General features: G+C 36.6%; 2 protein-coding genes across 3 annotated transcripts; both read left to right on the top strand.

Annotated features, from left to right (window-relative positions):
- The first annotated feature begins 1,397 nt into the window (after positions 1 to 1,397).
- Positions 1,398 to 8,054, top strand: LOC103141300 (fatty acid desaturase 2). Its single transcript, XM_007556894.2, has 13 exons — positions 1,398 to 1,622; positions 1,911 to 2,155; positions 3,934 to 4,044; positions 4,175 to 4,372; positions 4,456 to 4,557; positions 4,632 to 4,757; positions 4,844 to 4,904; positions 4,998 to 5,074; positions 5,321 to 5,418; positions 5,986 to 6,082; positions 7,156 to 7,235; positions 7,531 to 7,656; positions 7,879 to 8,054. The coding sequence occupies exons 2-13, from the start codon at positions 1,970 to 1,972 to the stop codon at positions 7,928 to 7,930; spliced, it is 1,314 nt and encodes a 437-aa protein (XP_007556956.1). The 5' UTR covers positions 1,398 to 1,622; positions 1,911 to 1,969; the 3' UTR covers positions 7,931 to 8,054.
- Positions 8,055 to 11,974: 3,920 nt separating this feature from the next.
- On the top strand, positions 11,975 to 19,025 carry LOC103141299 (fatty acid desaturase 2-like). 2 transcript variants are annotated; one of them, XM_007556892.2, is made up of 13 exons: positions 11,975 to 12,279; positions 12,501 to 12,767; positions 15,000 to 15,110; positions 15,664 to 15,861; positions 15,944 to 16,045; positions 16,123 to 16,248; positions 16,344 to 16,404; positions 16,484 to 16,560; positions 16,650 to 16,747; positions 17,002 to 17,098; positions 17,876 to 17,955; positions 18,338 to 18,463; positions 18,783 to 19,025. In XM_007556892.2, the coding sequence occupies exons 2-13, from the start codon at positions 12,558 to 12,560 to the stop codon at positions 18,832 to 18,834; spliced, it is 1,338 nt and encodes a 445-aa protein (XP_007556954.1). In that variant the 5' UTR covers positions 11,975 to 12,279; positions 12,501 to 12,557; the 3' UTR covers positions 18,835 to 19,025. The 2 variants fall into 2 exon arrangements, with proteins under 2 accessions (XP_007556954.1, XP_007556955.1); XM_007556893.2 differs by having other exon boundaries at positions 12,496 to 12,767.
- The last annotated feature ends 185 nt before the right edge of the window (positions 19,026 to 19,210 follow it).

Genomic DNA, 19,210 nt, shown 5'->3' with positions numbered 1-19,210 from the left:
CATGACTGATTGTGCACCAGCCTTATCTTTATTTCTTCAGGAAAGTTTTGCAAAGGATAAAGGTGTGCATGAGTACAGAACATGATCTTACTGCATGATAAACTTGTGACCTATTAAAGAACTTTCTTAAGGTCCAGCATGACATGGCAGGGTGAGGTAATATTGCTCCTCATTAAATTTGTTTTGGACTTTGTGAAGCTTGCCATCTCGATCTGAGATGGTGCAAAACATCCTCAAAGCATAATTGATACAACTGCTTGATAAACATAAATTGACATTTTCAGCCATCACAAAGTAACACATAGAGTAGAGTGGACGGAAGATAATGCACGATATGTTTTTTTTTTTATCACCATCTATGCCGAGTCAACGCTTTGCAGAACCAACTTTTCCTGAAGTGTTAGCATCATTTCCAGGGTTTCTTAAGCCTACCACAAACAGATTTTAAAAAAAATCTATTTCTATTCTCTATTTTGTTTCCTTTTTTAAACCCTTTTATGTTGTAAAGTTGCTCAAGTAAAAACCGACTGAATTCAAAGCATCGAATGTCAATTTCCAAATCAGATTCCACATTGAATTTTTACAATCCAAAGAGGCATTTTTGCTCTTTACTTTAATGGATAAAATTGTACTAAGAACATGATCCAGTTTTCAAGAAAACCTAACATAAAGTCCTTGTTATTGTTGAATTAAATAGTAAATAATGTCTATTTAACAGATTTGGAGAAAATAAAAATGGCCTACTTTTACAGGAAGACAAAAAGGGCAATTTTATTTCAATGGAAAGCTCTGTATTTACGGAAAGTGAAGAAATAACATGTATTTTCGAACTTAATGACAAAATACAAAACCTAAAGAAAATATTTTTTCTATCACTAAAGCATCCACTAAAGCATCATTCTATTATTTCATGCTATGTAAAAGAAGCTTGATCCAACTAAAATAAAAATATGACCTTTTTTTTAACCTTAAAGTTTAATTATTTAATATTTACTTCTGCAGAGTAATTTTTTGCTATGTTCCCCTACAATCATCTAAAAGTTTCTAGCTTCACAGTTCTTTGCCAAGACTCAACAGCCCTTTGTTTTGACTCTCATTCTTAGCATCACTAAAATGTTTTAAACAAGTTTTAGACATTTTTCTTTCAGCCACATGATCATCAAAACTTGATGGCAAGTTCCCACGTGTTAAATTAATAATAAGGAGTCCAGCAAAACGAGAGGCTGAAATGCTGCATATCGGTTTATTTCAGTGAGTTACGCCCGGCAGTTGCTTCACTGCATTAGTTTATCGTTTTTCTGGGAAATGTCCAGCATCTCCAAAGTTACGTGAGACACACCTCCCCTGCTGATTATTTTCTCTTTGCGCTCTCAGACGACCCTGTATGTTTATTGCGCCCCTGATGCCAAGCCGTCTGAAATGGATGAAAGGTGCGCGCTGATTGGTCAGAAAACCTCGAATGATACGCTCGAAGTTCGCGCTGTGGAAGGAGGGTGACTAAGCAGAGGGAACGAACTGATGGCTTTTATGGTCTTTCTTTTTTAAAAGTCGGTCTTTGCGAGGGGAGAAAATAACGTGAACAGGTCTGTGGACGTGACTGGAGTCCGGAGAAAAGCAACAGTGTAAGTTTTTTTAAATTATTATTATTGTTTTTTTCTCTAATGTCGCTTAACAACCAGACTATGTAAAAAGAAAAAAGGAAAAAAAAAGTTCTACGGCATACCTATAAACTACATATTTAGAATGATTTAGAATGTACTATGCATGTTTGAAAAGCACCCAAAACGGCACATTTTCCTTTCTGCGTGTATGGTTTTACACAGATTTTTAGATGCATGCATGACTGCCTTTTAAAAACTAAGGTAATTATTAATTACGTCGCGCCGTTTTGTCTAACTTCATGTGTTTAGCGCCCAGCTGCAGGTTCCCGGATCCAGAGACAGCAGCAGCAGCAGCAGGAGAGAGGAGTATGGGAGTTGGAGGCCAGCAGACTGAGGCTGCAGATGTTTTCTCCTGGGAGGAGGTCCAGAAGCACCGCAGCAGAAATGACCGGTGGTTGGTCATCAGTCGAAAGGTTTACAACATCTCTCAGTGGGCCAAAAGGCACCCAGGAGGATCTCATGTCATCGGCCACTATGCCGGAGAGGATGCTACAGTAAGCATGCCTCCTCTTTAGGATGCAGTCATAAACTAACAGTTAACAAAAGCTTATTAAAAAAGTACTGTCTGGTCTTTTGAAGCAGTTAGATATGCACTTTATTAAAACATTGCATTGGGATTCAACAAGAATGAGAGAATATGAGTGGCTCATACAGTACTGCAGCTATTTAATATAATAAAAGGTACAGTTACAGAGCATTACAAAATTATTAATTTAGCGTCTGATTGCATGGTCTGACACAGTGGACACATTATTATCTCTGTGCTCCCAATGTTGAATACGCTCTGCACTGGTGTTACACTTCAGGGGAAGACTCCTGTTATTTGGTGGATTTTATTTACATCCAGTTTCTTTGTGACACCTGAACCTGAAAAGCTGTTTTTTGAAGTGCAATATTCTTAGCATTAATTTCCCACTTCAGGTGAAAAGAAGGATGACTTGAGCATTAAATGTTGCTAACATAAGATGAAATGAATATATTACATCAATTTGACTGACAGTGTGAATGAAGCTGCACTTCTAATGGCAGTAAACAAGAGGAGTTTTTACATAGCAAATTTTCTTAGATTATAAAGCTCAATGCCAGGAAATCATCTTCATCTGATCCCCCTGAAGTATTCAGGGGGATCAGATGACCCCTCTAAAAAATTACATTTTAAAAATTTAATTTAAAAATAAAAGATTTTTTCTATTACATTTTAAATGTAATTTTTTTTAACTTTTACATTTAATTTTGAAAATTATGTTTTAAATTAAATTTAAAAAATAATTTTGTGCTATTAAATTTTACATTTTTATGTTTTGAAAATGTAAAATGTCCAAATAAAGGCTCAAGACCCACGATTTGTAAATATTAGCATTTCTAACAAGCTAACATGCTGTTAAAGTGTTATTGGGTCATTTACATGATTGAGGACGATTTTCTTTGCTGAACTTTTAATTTAGCCCTGCATTTTAGCATAAACAAAAAGTAAAAACAAAAACAACTGTAAGAGGGCAAACACTTTTTCACAATTATACCTCATGGAGAAACTTTTTTAGCATCAATACCAGAAAGACCACCAAAGAGAAAACTGTGCTAGCGATGACCACTGAAGGGATCATAATAAAGGACCAACAAAGGGCAAAGAACTGATTAGTGGCAGATGTTGAATTAGTGAGGAGACACAGTGACCCCCTGGGTTTCAAAATTACAAACTGTGGTGAAGGCAAGTCGTCAGATTTTTCTGCGGACATTTATTTATGCAAAGAGGCCAAAACTGTAGCTAAAAATGTCCCAATTTGCATAGATTGTAACAAGGTCGAAACTCCAGCTAGACTTGTGGCGGGTGGAACAACTTTATGAGGCTAAGGGTTTTAGCTTCTGGCCTTTTTAAAGGAAGGAAATACAAATCAGCCAGGGACATCCTTCACTTACAATAAGTTCCCAAAGGGAGGACTTGAATGGTGTTGTTGAATTCTTCAATTAGAGATCATTTAACATTTTTCTTATGATATAAATCTGACAATTATATAAAAGCCCGATATAATTTTCTTGTAACAGTTTGCCAATATAAAAGATTAAAGGTAAATATTTTAGCACAATGATCTTTGTTTATCAGGTTTTGTCATTCATTTGTTTTTATAAATATATCATAAAAGCAGAAGTGAAAATCAGAATGTGGTGGTGTATGAAATAACACAAGTTTGAGGAAAATATATTTTGTGTTACAGGGCATTTTCCTCTACTCCAAGCTGTACTAATAACATGATTTCTCTTTTATATTTTCCAGGAGGCTTTCACAGCTTTCCATCCTGATCAAAAGTTTGTGCAGAAGTTTCTAAAGCCTCTACTGATTGGAGAGCTGGCAGCGACAGAGCCAAGCCAGGACGGAAACAAAAATGTACAAATAATTCAAATCTTACAAGAATCTCAGATAACTCACACAATATTTACTCATTCACAAATTAGTTTTTTTTTTCATAAAAGGCATTAACAAAACATCGTTACAGCTTCCCTTTTCTCTGCCACAGGCAGCCATCATACAGGATTTTGAAACTTTACGCACCCAGGTGGAGAAGGACGGACTTTTTAAAGCCAAACCTTTGTTCTTCTGCCTCCATCTGACTCACATCCTGCTACTGGAGGCTCTCGCCTGGATGATGGTCTGGTACTGGGGGACAAGCTGGACTCTGACCTTACTGTGCGCTGTCATGTTGGCAACATCTCAAGTGAGTTCAACAAAATTGCCTGTCACATGAAGATTGAATCACCTTAGATTATAGAAAATATTGTTGTTGGGTTTTTTTGCCAGGCGCAGGCTGGATGGCTGCAGCATGACTTCGGTCACCTCTCTGTCTTCAAGAAGTCCAAGTGGAATCACCTGGTCCACAAGTTTGTTATTGGACATTTAAAGGTAACCTTTGTAGTTTTGACCTTTTAAGTTTTTTGGTAATTTTTTCTTGTTTTTGAGAGTCCTGTGTTTTACAGGGAGCTGCAGCCAGCTGGTGGAATCACCTGCATTACAATCATCATGCCAAACCAAATGTCCTGAGCAAAGACCCTGACGTCAACATGTCGGGCGTCTTTGTTCTCGGATCTGTTCAGCCTGTAGAGGCAAGCAGCTGGAAGAAGATTTGTTTTAAGTGTTTTAAGAAATTCGTAGCAGCTCACAAACTGTTTTCTCCTTATTTCTCTCACAGTACGGCATGAAGAAGATCAAACACATGCCCTACAATCACCAGCACCAGTACTTCTTTTTATGTATGTTTGTCAGAAGTCATGGAATATGAGAAATGAGATGAACAATTTTTCATGACAAAAATAAATAATCATAATGATTTACCTCTGTTTCAGTGGGGCCGCCTCTTCTCGTCCCAGTCGTCTTCAACCTGCAAAATCTAAACGTCATGATTTCTCGCCGAAACTGGGTGGTAAGATTTTGGACCGTATGCTTTGCAGTGCATGTAATTACTTACATTTCTAAAAAAAAAGGCGCAAATGGTATAAGTTTATGTGAGTATATCACTTTAATGTATTTTATTGGCACAGGACAACATAAAGTATTTTCAAGAGTATTTTTGTCTTTTTTATCAGGATTTGCAAACATGAAAACATGAAAAAAAATATGTTTTAAACAATGAAATTTTGTTTATCCTCTTTTTTTTTGTCATTTAAAGGATTTGGCTTGGTATTTGTCCTTTTATATTCGATATTTCTCCTGTTATGTGCCCCTATATGGCGTTTTCGGCGCTGTGGCTCTTAACCTCTTTGTTAGGTAAGAATTTGAATTGTTAATTATTTAGTCATTTGTTGCTTGTTTGTTAATTTCATTCATTTAGCAACTGATTAAAAATATTCCCAAATGTTTCCAGAAGTTCTTTCTATTATTTGTGTCTAAAAAACAGTTAAAAATAATTTATATACTGTCATTAAATACTCCTTGTTATTAAGTGTTTCATATTGTTGTTGACCAATTCCTAATTATTATCTGAACCACAGTGCAGCTTATTTTTCTTAGCAGTGACATTCTTTTTTTATAATAATTAAGAAAAATAATAATGATGATAATGCTAATATTTAATTCACAATTTATGTAGACATTAAATATTGTTTTTATTTTACTCTGACCGTGGACGGATCAACCAGTTTTAACAGAACAAAAGATCCTGACCTCTGAGTCACATTGTAGTTGATGTTTGTTAAATTCACATAACCTTTATGAATGTATATTAGACCATTGCATTGGGTTTTCTGCTATCTTAATAAAAAAAAATGTCAAAAACTGCAAATGTATGAAATGTAGAATCTTTAGACGACATTTTTAAAATTGTTCATTTTGCAGGTTTTTGGAGAGTCACTGGTTTGTCTGGGTGACTCAGATGAACCATCTTCCAATGAATATAGATCATGAAAAGAACAGAGACTGGGTTACTATGCAGGTACATTCTTTTTTTATATATAAAAATTTATATTTATTAAATACATATGTCCATAATATATAATTTTTAACAAGGAAATATTTAATCTTGCATGTGAGAAGAGAGACAGACCAAATGATTGACATTCTGCATCTGTGTCCAATGCAGACCTCTGACCTTAGTTTTTATTATCCTTTGTGCTGTATTACTTTGTCTACCTTACCTGACCCATAACCCCCTTAAGCTGTCTCCTCACTCGTTAACGTTGCTCACAGTAGAATCTGAAACTTTCTTCTAGTCACTCAAACATGCCATAAGTTTCAACACAGATAAAGTTAAGCCTACCTACAAACGTACATATTTTCCTACATTTCCGGTTTTAATTCAGCAAAAGTGTCTCTGTGACTCACTGATCTGGCTGGCCAGACCACAAATGCAGTTCACACTTTTTAGATGTCTACCTAACAATTGTCAAACATGTATTACTTTTCTTTTGCACTACTTTGTGCTCCATTATCACTTTTTTTTTGCCTTCTACCTCATCAGCTAAGCAATTACAGCCACTGTGCTTTACAAATAGATTAAAACAGCCAGAAAGTAAATTGTGTGATTCACAGAGAAAGTTCGAACAAACTGCTCAAATCGTGCATTAAATTAAAAACATTTTACTTAGAAAACTAATCTCTGTTAACCTATAATTTAAAGCACTAAAGATTCAATTTCGTGCTGGCAAACTGAGCATAGTGTTTCATTTACCATCCAGACTGGCATTTAACGTCTATAAGCTCATTTCAGAGGCTTCTGTTCATCACGCTAAATGAGATTCATTTATTAAGAAACAAACTTTACATTAACTTATATTCCCATTGCAGCTACTCAAAAATTATTGACTCAGGGAAACAATCAACTAAAATAATATTAATTATTCAGGATATTATGTTCTCACAAACTTCACAGCAACACTTTTTTGCTCTGTTAGTTGTGGAAATGCTCCACTGTGGTTCTAAGAAATGTCTTGACACACGTAAAGGAGTTTGCTGTGTGTTAGAGTCTATGAGGGAATATTTGTTGATTTGCACAATTTTCTGTTTCAGCTACAAGCCACATGTAATATAGAGAAGTCCTTCTTCAACGACTGGTTCAGCGGACACCTCAACTTTCAAATCGAACACCAGTAAGTCGACAGCGGTTTATTGTCTTTTGCAAGACAAATATGGATACTAATAAGGTTTCCACTCAGATCAAAGACACTGACAGATATCTTAGTTGGCATTTAAAATGCTTCATGTGACGTTAGCGATGTTAGCACTTTGAGTTCTCTATTGTTTCTGATTTAATATCGCCATTCTTCAGTGGGTGGGGTATGAAATTTGGTCTTAAACTATTAGAGATTTAAAGCTCTACTATTAATCACGTCAGTTGGTTTGACTTTGATTCTTCTAATAATTGAATTCAATTTTTTTTTTAAGTCTGTTTCCGAGAATGCCGAGGCACAACTACCACCTGGTTGCTCCGAGGGTCCGTGCGCTGTGTGACAAGCATGGGATCTCTTACCAGATGAAAACGTTGTGGCGAGGCATGACTGATGTCGTCAGGTAATAACTCAGACAGGATAGGCAGTTGAAGCAGAAACTCACATTTATTTAAACTAAATTGAAAATAGCCCTTCAGCTGATTTAAAATGCATGAGCAGAGCAGTGACGGCAGAGATAATCTGTCTTCTTCCAGTTCACAACAACACACTGCTCGCCTGCTCCCCAGCCTGGTTACAAACTGATGTTTTCCATTTTTTTTTCCCCTTTTTTGTTTTTTTTCAGTTCACTGAAAACTTCAGGTGATCTCTGGCTTGATGCCTATCTTCATAAATGAAGAGCTGCTTATAAATCAAGTTATCTTCTTTCGCATCAAAAACATGTGCTGAGAATTAAAAAAAAAAAACAACTGAAAATGTGACTTATTTCACCATTTTTGAAGATGGTGTTGTTAATGGACTGAAAAACTATTTAAAGCTTATAGGATTTTAAATGTAAAGCTTATAGGATCATCTTAAAATATATTTAAAATTGCAGATAATTTAATTATTTTTAATTAAGTTATCTTAATTTAAATAAGATAATTAATTCAATGTTTTCTTGGTAAACATTTTCAGTCAGAGGGACTGAAATAAGACCGTTAATATGATTACTTTTTTTTCCAATAGTAATAAGTAACATTGCTCATTCTGTCATACAAAGGTTAAATATTATCAAATCTCATAACCTCCATTTTGCTTTCTTCAGTTATAGACCTGCAACCTTTTAAATAATGCTGTTCTTTGTTGCACAATAAACAAGTTGTTGTCTCCTACAACACTTATTGTTATTACTGGAGAGGCAAACATACGAAATTTTTTTTTAAAAAATAATGATCAGATTTTTGTTATATTGCATTGTAGACTTATTAACTGATGTGTTGTAATGTAAAGGAATTTTAGCAATCGTGACAAAAGTTATTAAGTGAAATAACAGTGAAATGATTTATGCACCCATAGATGTTGCAAAAAAGTACCAATAAAACATTTTGTATTTTTCTGCTTTCCTATGTGTCAATTATTTTTGCCATAAAACACAAAATCAAGTTAAATGAAACCCTGCAGAGAGATAGTCCATGCTTTAAACAAAGCATATTTTAAGTTGTTGCAAGATTCAACTAACCATGCCTACAGAAATGACAGGTTTAGCACATATGCATAAGGAAGGACGTTTTGGGGAGGTTCCCTCAAGACAAAACAATATGAATGACAGTGGAAAAATAACATTTGACAAGGATTTGTTAATCCGAAAAACGTATTGCTATCAAGAAAACAGTTAGAAGAGGAATCACAAGAGGTAAGGGTGAAACTTTTAAAGCACAGAAACATGTGACTTGTTTGGTGTTTTATAAAAATTGTGTATAGTTGAGGAAATGAGCACTTTTGGAACTCGAAGGATCACGTCTTTATTTGAAAAAACATGTCATCTGAAGCTTACATGTATTTTTTCTATGTTTTTCTTGACTGTCCCCTCCACATAGACAGTATGATGTGAAGAGATTAAACATTATAAAGGGACACCAGCATCTGCATCACAAAGCAGGTTTAGGAACCTCGGACTGTACGGACTGACAAAAATAACTGGAGATAACAAAATGCAGTTTTTCAAGTAGTTTTTCATTGATTAATTTTAAAAAGTTATCCAGAACAAGCTGGCCCCATTTGAAAAAGGAAATACATTATTTACTGAAATATTGTCTTGTGATGATTTGTATCTTTTGAAGTGAAGGAAAACTTCACTTTTTCCAATATAGTTTGGAAGAGATGAATCCCTAAACAATAAAAACATTACCCATAGTACCACATACATGCTTTTTTTTTTTCTTTTTTTGCATCTTTTCAGCCACATGAAATAGACACAAATAGCTGATTGTTCACTGTGGGAATCTGGGTCATGCTGCGGCTGACCAGACCTCCCGATGAATACATCGTCTCCAGTTACCATTTCTTTGTTAGCGGATTGTGTTTCCTTGCAGCACTGACTGTCCACTGAGTGTTAATGTGCAGAAAATGTGTTTTTTCCCCCACTAAAAAATATTTTACATGATATACAAAAAGGATTTAAGCATGTTTTTCATTATACTCTCAATTTTGCAATAAGATTAGCTGTTTTGATTAGCTGCAGGCAAAAAATCATCATCATCAATAATAGAAATGCCCAGCTAGCAAGCGAATGTTCAAATGATATTTGAAAGTCAAATGCGCTCCTGATCTCTGATTGGAGCGACGGTTCATTTTTCAGCAGGACGACATACCCAAAGCATGCAAAATCTCAAAGGAGTGGCTTCTGAACCCCCCTGTGAATCTCTGCAGAGATCTGAAAATGGCTGCACAGGCGTCTCCCATCCAACCTGACGGAGTTTGTCAAAATGTACAAAAAGTGAAGAGCTGTGAATACTTTCCAGATGCACTGTGTTGTGAGTTGAAAGGAAAAAAAAAACGTCACTGTTCTTAAATATCATTAGCCAGATAATCAGTAAGTTAACCAAATTAAAACACGAGTAAGGGTTACACTAAAATGATAGAATTAGGTTTCTATCCTTATTTTTATAACAGCTAAGTTCAGCATTCATAAATATATTAATAGGTTATAAAGTGACAGACTGGACTTTATGCAGCAAACCATCAAACAGAGAGAGACCAGTTGGTGAAAGGATCAAGTTCAAGTTTTGATAAATAAAACAGTGATTAACTGAAAGTTTGTGTTGAATTCTGGCAGATCCTATCAGATTTTAATTACTAAGACATCTAATTACATTTTACCAGATAAAAAAATAAAGTGAAAAATGATGGACACACTTCCACACTGTAATTACAGATCTATCTGCGGTGCATAAATTAAGTTAACAGATTAAAGTAATTATTTCACATGATCCGCTTTTAGAACTGCAGAGAGAAAGTGTCGAATAAAATTAAACACTTTTAAACATGGAACAAATGCCGAATGACACCTAGGAGACAAAATGAACAGGAACTTACAGGAGAAACAGTTGATAAGCACATAAAAGGACATCAAAAAGAATAAGCATTAATAGACATTAAAAATGTCCAGAAAGAAATGTTTCCACAACTGGACACAAAACTGAAAAAAACTGAAAAATGAAACCAAAACTCATGCTGTGCATATTATTAGAAAAAGGTAATTTACTGAATATTCAGTTGATCTCAAATGGCACAGCAGATAGAAAATTAGAATATTAGTTCGCTTGTGTTTGTGTCCGAAGTCTCAGTTTCCCTTTTTGTGTTTGTGTGTGTGTTTGGTGCATTTTTATTTAAAGCAAGGTTCTTCTTCATTCATAAAAGTTATTCGCTGTGGATAGAGTAGTTGGAGTAAGAATGTTTTTGTGTTGCTGGAAAAATAACACTGGATATCACTCTAGATCTGTCTTCCCCACTGGAAAACATGGGGGTGTGAGCATCATGATGTGGGAACGCTTTAATTCAGCAGGGATAGGAAAGCTAGCGAGCGATGTTGGACATTCACTGCAAAAGTAGAGCAATTTTCAGTTTCCAGATCGCCAATGAATTAACTCATGCCAACAATAATGAACACAGAAATTAACTGAATATGGCCAGACCAACTGAATATAAAAAATAAGAAAATAATCAAAACCCAAACACCTAAATGCTGGTAGAGACATACCTCATCAAAACGTTGTAGCTCGCTGTAAGTACTGAGTCAATACTGTAAACATGAATGTATGAAATATTTAAAAAAAAATTAACCATTTGACTTCATAAATAAAAGTTGCTTTTTATTGTTCTACCACATATAAAAAGTAATAAATTACATTGAAGTTCAACCAAACGAGAAAAAGTCCAAAGGCCGTGTATCATAAGGGAACATTTTATATTCACCATCTGCTGCACAAAGGCTAATAGAAAGACATAAAATGGCTACACAGAGAAAACCTAGCTAGGGTTATTGTATTTGTTTAGCAGCCAGGGGGCCTCTGGTGCTAAGAAACGAGAGGACTTGTAATCTGCACATTGTGCAACCTGTTTTCTAAGAAATATGTGCAAGCAGTCTGTGGGAAGCTGCCTACTCCTTGTCCATTCTAATCAGAAAAAGTAAAACATTTGCAATTATTGAAAAAATTATAAATCAATACATTATTCTAATAGTTACTACTTCAGATAATCCCCAACCCATTTTTGCGCCGTCTGCATAATCTTTGTGAACCACAATGGGTCGCAGGAGCAGCTGGAGCTGCAGCAACACTGACTGGATGGACCGTTATGACCTCTGGCCTATTTAATTCACCCCGGTGTTAAGCAAGCAGCACTTCCAGGGTTCGGCCTCTAGGGGGTCTCTGCAGCTGACTGTCTCCGGTCCGACCCGAACCCGCTCCTTAACGTTGGCGCAGCCTCAGCAGCATCTCGTCCCATGGTGCACAGGCAGCGCTCCAACAAGCCAGAGCTGCTCTTCTCCGATTGGTCAGAAAGCCTCGAAAGATCCGCTCGAAGTTCGCAAGGGACGAAGAGACGTGTTGGGAGGGGGGAGTGAGAGAGAGAACAGGGCCTATCAGGGAGGGCTGCCAACTTGGTCGGCTTTTATGATCGCCTTCCTGCTTTTATAAAGCAGCTGGACGGCGCTGAAGGTGAAGGGCTCTGTGGGTGTGAGGAGAGCACTCCGGATCTGGATGCTGTAAGTTACAAATATTTGTTGTAACACCTGACCGCCGCCATATTTGTCAAACAAAAGTGAAAGCATCATCTGAGATGGTTTATGTTTAGCTCAGCAGAACAATGCATGCGTCATCATCACTGCTAGCGGGATCTATTGTGGAAATTTTTTACACCTGATTAGATTTGTGGTTGTATGTTTTTTTGTTTTGTTTCCCCCCCCCCATCGGTCTGTGAGGGCAGACTGGTCCTCTTGTGAGCAGGTGAATCCAGGAAGGGACAGCAGCAGCAGAGAGGAGGATGGGAGGTGGAGGTCAGCAGACGGAGCCTGCAGAGCCAGGCAGCGGGAAGACTGCAGGTGTTTACACCTGGGAGGAGGTGCAGAAGCACCGCAGCCGAAACGACCAGTGGCTGGTGGTCAACCGAAAGGTTTATAACATCAGCCAGTGGGTCAAAAGGCATCCAGGAGGGTCCCGAGTAATCGGACATTACGCCGGAGAGGATGCGACGGTAAAATACGCTTTCTTCATGCAGGGAAATATCAGCGTTTTCCATTTATGATGTTGATAAATTGCTAAAATACAAATGACAGGATGTCAGTTGCTGATGCTTTGCTATTAGGAAGTTATCTTAGTCTGTCTACATTCTACTTCATTATGAAAGTATGATGATTCCTTTTTTTGTACCTCCATAAATGATAAAAAAAAATCCACACTTTATTGATTTAAAAGTCATTACTTCAAAATTATGGGAAGTTTCAGTTTTCATGCATTTCAGCCCATCATTTGGTGCAACTGAAAACACAAATCAGTCTTTAAGGTTCAGTTTGTAACTGCTGTGTGGTTTGCACACTTTGTTTATGTTGGAGGTATGCATAACCTATAAGTGCAAAGTTGCTCAGGGTAAATGTTGCCTAAATATGGATGTAAAAGTCAATATCAGAGAATATATTCTTACATGGACTTGAATATAAGTGAGGTTTAACTGAGAGCTTTCCTTCTAACTGTATGTCAAACTAATTCTTATCTTATCTACATATTATCATCATTTCAGGCTTCCTCACTGATTTTCATCTACTTAATATGAATCACTTTTAAAAACTAAAGAGTTCAAAGTTTTGTCTGATTTTTCTAACCTTTTACCCATACTGCACGTTGACCGTTTACCTTTCTGCACTATAAATAGCATTTTTGGTATTTCATGTAGTGGATATTGCAAAATAAAATAACATAAAAAAAATAAAATAAAAAAAACTGCTTTATTAAAACTTAAAATTTAATTTAACCGAGCTATAAAGAATACATTGGATATCTTTATAAGACTGTGCAGTTGAATTTTTCTTTTATATTTCATTAAGAAGCAGGTTGTTAATATTTGAAATTGCAGAATGAACTTCGCTGTGACCTTTGAACGGAGTCACTACGTGTAACTGGACATGATCTGTGATAAACACATTACTTCACGCTTCTAAATGCACGTCTCTGTGCCTCCAGATGTCAGTTTGACATGTCTAAATGTAACGTTCTAATCTGTTATCACAAATACTATAATAAATTAAAAATATATGAACAGAATTAACATTTGATTCCGAAAAGATTCAAATTTGACATTGGAAATACTGGATTTGGGAGCAGCTGGAGCTAGCTGGATTACCAATGACCTCGTTTTTGTTGGGTTAATACCGGATGCCTCTGGGAAAAGGATATTCACATATATTCATTAATTAACTTTTTCTGAATTGATTTTATGTTCTCTTGTTGTTGGCTTCATTACTAACCAACCTTGAACTTAAAAAATATTTTCTTATCATGGAAACCTGTAAGATTACAACTTAGAAGTTTTTATTTGGGATCTTTTGATGCAATTTTTTTTCTTTAACTTTACTATAATGCAAATTTCTCTACAAAAATAGAAATGAAAAAGATTACACCAGTTGGTTCACACATTTGCACATGGTACATAACCTATGGTTGTAAATGAAGAATGAAGTTGACTTTTTTTGCGCAGCTCTCTGCACATTACTGCAACTGATAAAAATAAAACACAAAAAAAATGGACAGGATTAATGTATAAATTATTGAAAACTATCAGTCTAATACAAAAAGAATTAGGCTATCTTTAAAACCTTAAAAAAAATCTCCAAATCCCATATTTTGGGAACTGCAGCAATAGGATTCGCCTGTCGCCATGACGCCTGAGATGCTATCCATCTACATCCTAACCTCTTGTTTGGTAAACATGTCTACCTTTTACACAGATGTGAATTTGTGGAGTTTGATGAACTTTGCAGGTGAATGTGGTGAGAAACAAATCATGAACATGTGAAAAAGCACTTCATGTCCACTGTCTGATATGGTGGAGGACCAGTTATGCTTTGGTTCTGATTATCTTCCACAGTAACCGTTGTAGAGTGCCTGTTAAAGGTCATTCATTACCTGAAAATTAAGTGAAACAAAGGCCAATAAATTTGGTACTGGGATTTTGCACATTTTTACCAGAGATGACAACAGTTCTGCAGAAAGTGACTTTTTTTTCTGCGTGTTATGGTCAGCACATTGCTCCTAGACCGCAACATTACAACTAGACATTGTTAGTTGTGAAGTTGCCCTCTGTTGGATTCGGCTCAGCTGTGCTGCTCCAACATATATGTGATTTTTTTTTTTTTTTTTTTTTAACAGCTCTCAACTTTTCTCAGTTTTTACTCTGGTTTATGCCTAAAGCGTCAAATGTTTCTCTTCACAGGAAGTTTTTGCTGCTTTTCATCCTGATCAAAAGTTTGTGCAGAAGTTCCTGAAGCCTCTGCTGATTGGAGAGCTGGTGGCGACAGAGCCAAACCAGGATGGAAACAAAAGTGTAAGATTTTACATTTAAAGGTGGCAGGCTGCACAGGCCACACTGCTGCCTGTGCAGTGTTTTCTATAACTAATTTTAATATCCTTGCATGCAGCACTCCATGAACAGCCAACTTCTGTGGCAAATCCATTTTGTAACACGCCCTCCTTGGGGAGGTTGTTAACAACAATCCCCTTGTGTGTAATGGATCATTACAGTTTCCCTTTTGGAATTGAATTTTTTTGGAATTCACATTTCAATGATATTTTAAACTACTGTGATGCTCAACTCCTGTTCTAAAGAATGCATGCATATTTTAGGTGTTTCCTGGGTCAATCTAACTGATTCACATAAATGGCCCATTAAGGGGCCTCTGACATACTAAGGAAGTAATTAAGCCCTTAATTCTGGCAAATCTAAAACATGTAGAGCAACAGCTCTTGAGGGCAGCATTTGATCTTTATACCTCCATTCAAGTTTCACTGAGATTTATACTATTAAAGGATTGCACACATGTCACATTAAATTTGATAATAAAAGTAACTTTAAATATGTTCTTCTTCTCTGCTTGCAGGCAGAACTCATTGAGGAGTTTGATCGTTTACGAGAGCAGGCAGAGAAAAGAGGCCTTTTTCAAGCGCGGCCTTTATTCTTCTGCCTCCATCTGTGTCACATCGTGCTGCTGGAGGCCCTGGCCTTTCTGCTGCTGTCGCACTGGGGCACGAGCTGGACGATGACGCTGCTGTGTTCAGCGCTGCTCGCAACCGCCCAAGTACTTTCAGCAGCACTAAACTGTCCTTGTTGTCGTCGAGTATCTTCAGATGGATGAAATAACTACTTATCCTTTCCAATAGTCGCAGGCCGGATGGCTGCAGCACGACTTTGGTCACCTCTCTGTCTTCAAGAAATCCAAATGGAATCACCTGGTCCACAAGTTTGTAATTGGACACTTGAAGGTAACTCATGATTTATTCTGTTTACCGTCTGGAGTTCTCTAATAGTTGACTGTTTTTGTTGTTGTTGTTTTTTTTAGGGAGCTTCAGCCAACTGGTGGAACCACCGACATTTCCAGCACCACGCCAAACCGAACGTTTTCAAGAAGGATCCCGACATCAACATGATGGATATCTTTGTGCTTGGGAACACGCAGCCAGTGGAGGCAAGTAGCTCAATAAAAGGAATGCATTTCTAATTCGTCCTGAGCTCTAATGCAGCTTAATAGCTCACTGAACTCCGTGCCTCGCTCTGTTGCAGTACGGCATTAAAAAGATCAAACACTACCCCTATAACTACCAACACCAGTACTTCTTTCTCGGTATGCTTGCTTCAAGATGTTTGGAAAGAGCTGAGCAAGTCTAAAATCGTTCCAGAACTAACTCGTTCATCTCTTTCAGTGGCGCCTCCGCTGCTTATTCCAGTTTTCTACAACTACAACATAATGAAGACCATGTTTACTCGACGTGACTGGGTGGTAAGATGCCCATAAAAGGAAGTTGTGACTCATTTTCTTTGTAAAGAAACATATAAATAACATGATTTTCTTTTTCTGTTTGTTTGAAGGATCTGGCCTGGGCTTCCACATACTACATTCGTTACTTCTACTGTTTTGTTCCGCTGTATGGTGTGTTTGGCTCCCTGGCGCTCATGATGTTCGTCAGGTGAGAAGGATTTAAAATGTTGCACACTCCGATAGCTTCTTTTAAAAAATGTATGTGTCTAATTAAGGGTGCAAACATGTTTGGGTTTGTTTTAGAGACAGACAAAGTGGACAAAAGAAAAGTCATGATTCGATTATGCATATGCATTAAGGTTTTGTTAATAAATCCGCCTGCATTCTTTGCCACATGCTTTTTTTACTCTGCTCTCAAGCAGAACACAATGAATCGAAATGTGTTGATGTTCAAACCTGCAGGTTTTTAGAAAGCCATTGGTTTGTGTGGGTGACTCAGATGAGCCACTTGCCAAAGGAGATCGATCACGAGAGGCGCCAAGACTGGCTGACCATGCAGGTACCTGCTTTACCATCAACTAATATTAGAGTCTCTTTGTGTGCACTGCTTATCATAGGAGGAAATTACAGCCAACAGCTTATCTTAATTGAAAATAAGAAATATTTTATCATAAATTTTCTGACATCTTATTCCTGCAAGGTCACACACATTTGCTACAGATTTTTTTTTATTTTTTATTTACTGTATTTTGTTTGATAAATACTTTACAGCACAGTATTCAGTGTGTGATAGTTCCCAGCCCTGTCGTCAAAGTGAAAGATGAAAAAAATGAAGTACCTTTCAGGTGTTTTAAAGTTCACTGTATTATATTGGGACTGGCCAACAGAAAGAAGTGCATAGTTGTTCAATTTTTGTCACAGTCACAAATCTGAAAAGTGTGTCATTCTTTTAAAGTCCACCTGTACGAAATTTAATCTCCATATATTCTGTGAAGGCATTTGAGGTTTGGTAAAGAAAACAATGGTGAACAAGCAGCCCTGTGAAAACCAAGGACCATGGCACAGATAAAGTTGTGGAAAGGTTTAAAGTATGGTTAGACTTGGGGAAAAAAAAAAATAAAAAATCAATACCAGAATATCTTCACACCTTTTAAGACTTTGCGGCGGAAAGATTTTTTTTAAAAAACTGCCTATCATTTCACATTCCACTTAAAAAGGGTGCACTACTTTACGTCTGTCTATTACATACAATAAAATACTTTGAGGTTTGTGGTTGTAACTTGACAAAATGTAAAAAGGTTCCATGTTGATTCTTCGTTCTTTTTCTCTGTTTCAGTTGCAAGCCACCTGTAATATTGAGCAGTCCTTCTTCAACGACTGGTTCAGCGGACATCTCAACTTTCAAATCGAGCACCAGTAAGTCAAAGGATTTAAACTTGGACTTTGACTGACTTTCTTGTACCACGTGAGCATTTTTGCAACATGCTGAAATTTGGACAAAGCCAAAGACTGATGAAGAAAAAAAAAGAGTGAGTAAAAAAAAAAAACAAATAACCAGTTAAAGTAACAAGTACTTGATTTACTCCTCTGGACCAGGAATGGATTTGATACTTACAGTACAAAGACAATGTGTTGTGCTCAGAAAGGCTTATCCTATTCAGTACTTTGTTAAAAATAAGTATTTTAAATTATATTCACATGTTTTCTGAATGTAATATTTATTTTTCCTATTTTTTTTTTTTTTCATTTTTAGTTTACCTCTAAAACTGAGTCCATTATCCTGCCTCTCTCTTTCAAGTCTGTTTCCCAGGATGCCGCGCCACAACTACCAGCTGGTGGCGCCGCAGGTCCGCGAGCTGTGTGAGAAACACGGGATTCCTTACGAGACGAAAACTTTGTGGCGAGGAATGGTTGACGTGGTCAGGTAATAACCTAGAGCCACTGCTAAGGATATTACAGCTATGTCTTTTGGTGTTGACATCTTTTATGGTTTATGAGATGTTCAGCGTTTTGTGATCATATTGGGCCCTACTGAAATGAATGGAACATCCCATAATTTCTGAAAAATTCTGCAGAAAACTTTGGAATCTTTCACAGCTAAATATTTACAGCAGTCACACTGCATATTCATGGAAAATGCTATTTTTTTGAGTTACTAACTACATTATTTTGAGGCCATTAGTCTTTCTTTAAACAGTTATACAACACAGGCTCTCAACTGACGTTTTTCTGTTCTTTTTCAGGTCGCTGAAAACGTCAGGGGAACTGTGGCTTGATGCATATCTCCATAAATGATTAGCTGGCTTTTTCACGTTTGTCATATAATATGAGAATCTAACAGACGAAATTGGACTGATCTGTGTTTAATGTAAAAGACTGTTCTAATCTTTCAGTGATCACTAGATTTTTGAGGATCAACCGTAATTCAGTGTTAAAAGGTGAAATTATAAAATGTGACAGACTCATTAAAGACTTTCAACAACAAATAGTGCATCTTTTTTTGTTACGTTAGAATAATACTCATGGTAACTTGAAACATAGGAAAATGCCCCAAAAATAATGCTGGAGACAATAAAACGTGTAACTGGAATTCATCTGGACTGGAAACAGCAAAAATAAGTTATGGAAACTGCTGCTAAAACGCTAAACATCAGTTATAGTTTACGTAAAG

The sequence above is a fragment of the Poecilia formosa genome, unplaced genomic scaffold, assembly GCF_000485575.1.
Source record: "Poecilia formosa unplaced genomic scaffold, Poecilia_formosa-5.1.2 Scaffold81, whole genome shotgun sequence".
Taxonomy (NCBI): Eukaryota; Metazoa; Chordata; class Actinopteri; order Cyprinodontiformes; family Poeciliidae; genus Poecilia; species Poecilia formosa.
This window is presented reverse-complemented; position numbering and strand designations above follow the sequence as displayed.

Excerpts from the sequence above, each read along its gene's own strand:
- LOC103141300 (XM_007556894.2), top strand. The coding sequence starts at position 1,970 with ATGGGAGTTGGAGGCCAGCAGACTGAGGCTGCAGATGTTTTCTCCTGG. Across the intron at positions 4,905-4,997 it reads GCACCAGTACTTCTTTTTAT|TGGGGCCGCCTCTTCTCGTC; the intron begins GTATGTTTGTCA and ends CCTCTGTTTCAG. Across the intron at positions 7,657-7,878 it reads GGCATGACTGATGTCGTCAG|TTCACTGAAAACTTCAGGTG; the intron begins GTAATAACTCAG and ends GTTTTTTTTCAG.
- LOC103141299 (XM_007556892.2), top strand. The coding sequence starts at position 12,558 with ATGGGAGGTGGAGGTCAGCAGACGGAGCCTGCAGAGCCAGGCAGCGGG. Across the intron at positions 15,111-15,663 it reads ACCAGGATGGAAACAAAAGT|GCAGAACTCATTGAGGAGTT; the intron begins GTAAGATTTTAC and ends CTCTGCTTGCAG. Across the intron at positions 18,464-18,782 it reads GGAATGGTTGACGTGGTCAG|GTCGCTGAAAACGTCAGGGG; the intron begins GTAATAACCTAG and ends GTTCTTTTTCAG.